Below are 6495 nucleotides of genomic sequence, written 5' to 3' on the forward strand. Positions count from 1 at the left end.
GGGGCCCTCGGGTTCTGGCCTTGGCTGGCTGGATCTGTGTGGCAGCTGGTGAGCCCGCTGCCCTCTCCGTGGCCCGCAGCATCAACAGTGGTGGTAGTGGGACTGATTGGGGCCTCACTCTGATCTCCGACTCTAGGGCTGACGTTTAACTGCTCGCTGCTGCCCACACAACTGGTGGCGAGGAAGTGGAATGGAGAGCGGGGATTGAAAAAAAAAAAAACCCCAAGAAAAACAGACACACATGCAAACACATGCAGAGAAAGTACGACGAGGGGTAAAAAAAAAAAAAACAAAAGAAATGTGCTGAGAGATTTAATGACGTAACATTTCAAAAGTTAAGAGTATGGGTTGTGGTGTTTATAGGGTTACAATATTAATCCAGCAACCACATCAAGCAAGAGCTTGGGACGTAACACGCTGCCAGTCAAGTCCGTTCACATACGATAACGGTGGTTGGCGACTCCAGGCTCAGATTAAACAGAAACAACATTCACCAACAGAAAAGCTAGCAGCACTGCATTGCATACAGTTTTCCCTTTAAAAACAAACAATGCCATAAAAATACCTGAACGCTATGATTAAGTCATTTCACTGCTCTGTGGAAAAACTAGGAGGGTTAAGACGCCTGAATCTTTATAAATAGTGTTTGCAAGACTGAGACATTGATTACTTATTAAAAACAGACATTGCTTTAGAACTCAACTATTTTTCTTATCCTCAATGAAAAAAAAAAAATCAGTGTGGACATATTGTTGACACATAACTCGAATAAGAGAACAATGATATGGCGATGTGGCAAGATCCTTAATTTGATCCATGTTGTACTTTAGGAGATTAGCTGTCCAGGTCTGGTCAGAAGATTAGTACCGAGTAAGGCTGAGAGGAGGATGATGATGATGTCAGGGCTCAGTGGTGTCTGCTGGTGTAAAGTCTGTTCCTGAGCACAACTACTGGGGGGAGGTGGCGTCGGACCCCCGGGTGGTGCTGGATGTGGTCAAACCACCGCGCCACGTTCACGTACTGCTCCTTCTCCTGGACGGCCAAGTCCAGCTGGGGAGGGAGGGGGGATAACGAGAGAGAGAAAGAAAGAGAGAGGGAGAGGTTCAAACTAACATGACATAAGAAGGCTAGTAAATATATTTTATAATATTCACAGATGCTGTGGATTGTTCATTTACACCTTAAATCTAGATATTTTTAATCTAAGTTATACATCATTAAGGTTGTTTTAATGATTTTTAATCCGATATGCTTTATTTTTGGATACGTTTTATTGTTTTGGAGATGTACTGATAATTTTATTAATTTTATATTTATGAGCCCAGAAGATGCCAGGCTAAGTGTCAAACTATTTTTAATATAGTCTAAAAAAATGTCTTAATTTGGCAAGTTTCTATGGGAAAAGCAAAACTGAGAAAACATTATAAAGACAAACTATGATGAAAAAAATAAGATGATGTTTACACTTTAGCATTGCTGCATTTCTGCTCATGGTAAATTAATAATAATAATAAAAAAGCAAAACACAGTAAAAATATCAAATTTTCAAGGAAAATTTTTAAATCGACCAGAATGAGATTGCAAATAATAAAAGTTAATAAAACAGATTCAAATCAGATGAAATAATTTGAATTTCTACACAGATGTCAAACGTTCATCTCAGAAAGATGAAAGTCTGATCTGTGTTCGATGCCGCACCACAAATCTAATTAGGCCTCTGTTTGTTTTTCATCATGCTATTAAGTGAAATAGGCAAATCCCACACACGTACAAACATTCAGCCTGGAAGCCATGTAGCATCAGTCAGGTTTAATGTTTGTGCAAAGTTGTTTTTCTTGAATTGAACATCGGCACTGGCCGAGGTCAGGGGTTGAGCCAGCTGACCCGCCGTCCCCGAGGTTAAAAACCACACTGACAGCGAGTCAAAGTGACGCTCATCTGCCTGGTGGCGGGGGCCGAGCTTCCATCTCCGCCACAACCGCTGACATCTCTCAACATGTGATCCCTCCCTCCCCGAGTCGCGTTCTGCCGCTCCCGTTTCTGAACTCGCTTTTCTTTCATCCTGGGAGGCGGAACAAACTTACTTGTCTCTGGTCTGGGGCTAAAGCCATCACTTTATGCCACATCACTTTATCTGTTTGAAGGGAGCTGAAAATGTGTTTAGAATCCGGGTGTTCAGTGCCAGCTTGTCCCCGATGCCCTTTGGCCATATGACTGGTCTAATTGTGTGTTATATACGATGACAAATTGATAATTAGAGCTGTGGTTTGACAAAAGTGAGAGACGAGATGGGTTTAATATAGAAGGGAGAAGGAATGGATGCCTCGCTTCTCTCTGTATGGCCATAAGAACTCCAAGACATAATCAATCAAACCTACTCATGAATATACAATTCAGCATTGCATTATAGAAACTAAAGCGGCCTCAAGTTGCTTGTAAAGTTCTGTGTTGTCACAAAACCAAACATTTAGAATACATCAAAATCTTTATTAGCATTATATTAGCAGAGTAAGCAAGAATATTAAAGAAATAAAGCAAAAATATTTCTACACGTGGAACCTTTTCACATTGTGTCCCATTATGACACAAACTTTGATGCTTTTTATTTGAATTGTATCTGACAGACCAAGAAAAGAGAAAAATAGATTGTTCTATATTTACTGTAACATGTCGTAACTAACTACAAGCTAAAATAAAAAATTAAAAGAAGAGAACTTACTATAATTGAGTGTATTCCATAGTACATAAGAACATCAGCTAAGGTCAACTGGTTCCCTGCCAGGTAGACTCTGTCTTGCATGTAGAGGTTTAGGTCCTGAAAGAGGAAATTTCCAAACACAACATATGCAAATTAAGTCTCAAAATATGATAATTTATGCATTATGGTAAATATTTCTGTGTAAACACACTTGTCTTCACATGACAGATGAAAACATTCCATGAATCACTAATGAAGCTCCCCCCTTATTTGACTTTTAGTTTTATCTTATTCCAAAATTCTGTTCCGGATATCATTATCAGCCTAATATTGTCTGCGACAGTTTCTTTTGTGCATAGCTGTCGTCGTATTTTGTATTAAATTGAGCTCCTTTAAACATGTAGATGTGCCGAAGCAGCAGGTTCATTACCCTATATATCTGAGGGTGCTTGAGGTACATAGGAGTGCGGCTTTTGCGTCCGCATGTCTACGATGTGAATAGAAATCATTTATAACCTGAGGGCCTCCGTCGTCTCTCGTCGTGGCTGGAGACTGAGCGCAGATGCCCCAACAAAACGAGCTGTTTGTTTGCTCCACGACAAAACGGCCGCGAATCCAGTGGAGCCTTTTCAAACTCGGATGGCCTTTTTGTGCGTTTCTCAGCCGTCGCCTGCGTATGCAAAGTCGCACGTGAAAGTGCTGGTCCCAGGAGACGAGGGCGGGGGGGGGCGTCTTTAGCGCTTGTACATTACACAAAGGAAAGACTTTCCACACACACTTACAGAAGCATCTCGGGGGCAAATGGAGTTATTGTGCGGGAAGAGTGGGTGATGCCAAACAAGGCATGAAGACTGCAGACTTCCTCCCCTTCAAGAATCAGATCCTTGATTTCTTTGCCTACAGCCATGGAGCTAAAGCCCAGTCGTGCATCCGAGGAGGGGAGGCTCTCCTAGTAACCCCCCCGCCGACACACGGAGCTCCAAGCTCAGCTCTCTCCTACCTTAACCGGGCATTTAACCTAACTCAATCAAAAGCTGCATTTAGATGATCAGTTCTAATGCACAACTTTTAAGTCTAATCAATGAGAATTTCATCATTCATAATTTCAATGCTACAATATTTCAAAAGGTTATGCTCTTTCATTAAGCACAGATATTTAATATTATACTTCACAAACACTGCCAGATACTTAACAATGCTGTGAATGTATTATACTTAATATTTTTGGATCAATCTTTTTCTTGTGTACCTTATGACACATATAAAGGGCCAAAAATCTGTTACCTTAATACACCAAAGAAAAATGGACAGAGTTGTTTTTTTTGTTTCTTTCATTATTTCTTTTTTTGATTGTTCTAGGGACATTTTAAATCGATTTTGAATCATATTAAATAAGGACCCATTTTTTTAGCACCCCCAAAAGGTGCGAACAAACTTGCTCATGTCGGTAAATACCATGTTGGTGCTTTCGGTGGCATAAAGACAGGAGCTTGCATATCCTGTTACCTGACTACCGCTGGAGTTCGTGGCTCATAAAAGAAATGACAGTCATCTGCAGCAGCAAATTACCAAGTAAACCTAAGTGGTTTAAGGTGGAGTTCCCACATTAATTATTACGTAGCTACCTTCAAACACAGTGCACTTCTCGAAAGGTTTAGCAGATGTTCGATGTTTACTTAAAAAGCTAGTCGAGCCTCTGAAAGTATGAATTTCTTATTTACATCCCCGGGAGTGGGAGTTTAAGAGATCCTGCTGTTGTCACTTTTGCATCTCTGAATAATTTAATGGGAGACGACTGAAGCGCTTGAAAGAAGGGCGTTAAGGATGCAGCTGAAGCAGCAGGACAGGACAGGGGGGCCACCGGCACCAGCGCCGAGCCGCTCAGGGCGACTTCCTCCTGTAAGTGGCGCCATTAAAATATTTAAAGGCCTGTCCAGATAACATGCTGCAACACAGCATGACTCCTCAGCCATGCCACAACAGTGTGTCACGCTGCGAGGAGCGCACGCACGCACAGACTTCACACTGACAGGACGGTGCCAAGAGGCGCCCAGCGTCCAGCGCAAGAGCGGCTGACGATCCGTTTCATGCTGACTGGCGTCAGGCACATTAAAGCGCTTTTCTCTGTCGTGTGGGGCCGTGTCACTGAAGGGGCCATATATCAGCCTTTATTCCTGTCGCTTGTCTTTTAACGAGGCAAACAAACAGATACAGGCGTATTGATCGAACAGAGAAAAGGTTCAATATTTGTTGATGAGGAGCTGTTGAGAAATGTAACGACGCTCTTTTTATGGGAAGAAATACATTTACGTATTCAGAATTGGCAGCTTTATGATCTGTGAAAAATATATTTGGACCTTAAAGAGGGAAGATATCAACGTTTTTCTTGAATATTACCGTTTACCTTCAGGATGCTCTTGGTGTCCTCTGTGTGGCTGTCAAGTTTGGTCACCCTGTACTCCAGCCACTGCTGCACCACCGCCCTGCCTTCTGCACCGTCACCCAGCAGCTCTGGGCGCTTGGCCTCTTTTACCAGGTGACAGGCAATGGTCACCAGTCCCACCAATGGGTCAGCGTCATTATTCTGTAACACAGGCACCTGAAGGGGGAGGTGTGAAAAAGGGAGGGGCAGCAAGATGTCAACAACTGGGTTTCAGCCAAACCGGGTTCCTGCAGAAGCCTCGTGTCAAAATGACAGACTTTTTCAAACATCCGATTTTCCGTACTCTCACTCCTGTTTATTTAGTCTGTGTTCAAATTGTATATACAGAATCTCATTATGGATTTATGACAGAAACTGCAGCAGGGATCATCAAGCTTAAATATGGTCTCGACAAAAACCAGATTGCAAGGAAGAGAATGGGTGATGCAACACTTGCGGAAGAGGCAATAAAGAGTGAAGATACAAATGTTTTCTATAATGTATATTTTTCACTCCTGTGTCTATCACCAGCAGTGGGAGTCAACACCCACTTTAAATGGCTCCGAGTCCACACGCAGTACACAGCTGACTCCACCCCTCTTATACAGAGCATGCTGCTCCTTTCAGAGAGACTCAATGTTGAAATCGGAAAACCAGGTTTATACGCCGAAATAACATTATTCTTCCGAATTAAATGCAACAATATAAACCAATGGTATGAGAACAAAAGCTGCTAGCAACAAAAGCTACCCCCTATTCAATACACATGTTTAGCTTGTTAGCATTTATTTGACAGACAATGTGCACTCGCCCGCAGCTGTTTGAAAGCAGCCATTCAATTAAATGCTGAGTCGCCTCCATAATAGGGTGGGGAAACAAATAACCGACATATTACCTTTTTATCTCCCTGTGTGCTATACTTGTTCGGCTTTTTAAGGCCCAAGTATTTTTCCAGAGATGCTAACTCCCGTAACGCCATGTTTCTGAGTGTGGAGAAGCAGCAGAGAATAGCGACGGATGTGATTGGATGAAAAGCTTAACTCCCGCCTCCACATAATTTGACTGACAGGAAGTGTAACCAATCAAAACGTTCAAAATGCTTGCGCGTCTCTTTTATTTTATTGCATCAGTGAATATGACAAATAAAAGTAAAATGTTATTTTTAATAATTCTTTTGTTTTAATATAAGGGAAGAATAAATAGGGAATGACTTACCAGATAAATTAATTACCAGGTAAATATTATTCTAAAGTGCATATATTTTATATATTTAAATCTTGACGATTACTAAGATTCATTATTATTTTATCCGTTTTTCAAATACGATCATACTAACTTGGGGTTTATTAAAAACATCAAAAATATTGCATTTATT

General features: G+C 41.4%; 1 protein-coding gene across 2 annotated transcripts; it reads right to left on the minus strand.

Annotated features, from left to right (window-relative positions):
- Positions 1 to 299: 299 nt before the first annotated feature.
- On the minus strand, positions 300 to 6173 carry eef1e1 (eukaryotic translation elongation factor 1 epsilon 1). Of its 2 annotated transcripts, XM_008438692.3 has the most exons (5): positions 6016 to 6173; positions 5103 to 5297; positions 3215 to 3368; positions 2720 to 2815; positions 1040 to 1050 (listed from the first exon to the last, which is right to left on the minus strand). In XM_008438692.3, exons 1-4 carry the CDS (start codon positions 6097 to 6099, stop codon positions 2754 to 2756), a joined length of 495 nt encoding a protein of 164 aa, XP_008436914.1. In that variant the 5' UTR covers positions 6100 to 6173; the 3' UTR covers positions 1040 to 1050; positions 2720 to 2753. The 2 variants fall into 2 exon arrangements, with proteins under 2 accessions (XP_008436913.1, XP_008436914.1); XM_008438691.2 differs by lacking the exon at positions 3215 to 3368 and having other exon boundaries at positions 300 to 1050.
- Positions 6174 to 6495: the final 322 nt, after the last annotated feature.

Source organism: Poecilia reticulata, chromosome 20 (genome assembly GCF_904066995.2).
Source record: "Poecilia reticulata chromosome 20, P_reticulata-male-v2, whole genome shotgun sequence".
NCBI classification, from domain to species: Eukaryota; Metazoa; Chordata; class Actinopteri; order Cyprinodontiformes; family Poeciliidae; genus Poecilia; species Poecilia reticulata.

Coding starts and splice junctions, on each gene's coding strand:
- eef1e1 (XM_008438691.2), bottom strand. CDS start 6,099: ATGGCGTTACGGGAGTTAGCATCTCTGGAAAAATACTTGGGCCTTAAA. Junction 5,298..6,015: donor GCACACAGGGAGATAAAAAG/GTAATATGTCGG, acceptor CTCCCCCTTCAG/GTGCCTGTGTTACAGAATAA. Junction 1,051..2,719: donor ATGGAATACACTCAATTATA/GTAAGTTCTCTT, acceptor CTCCCTCCCCAG/CTGGACTTGGCCGTCCAGGA.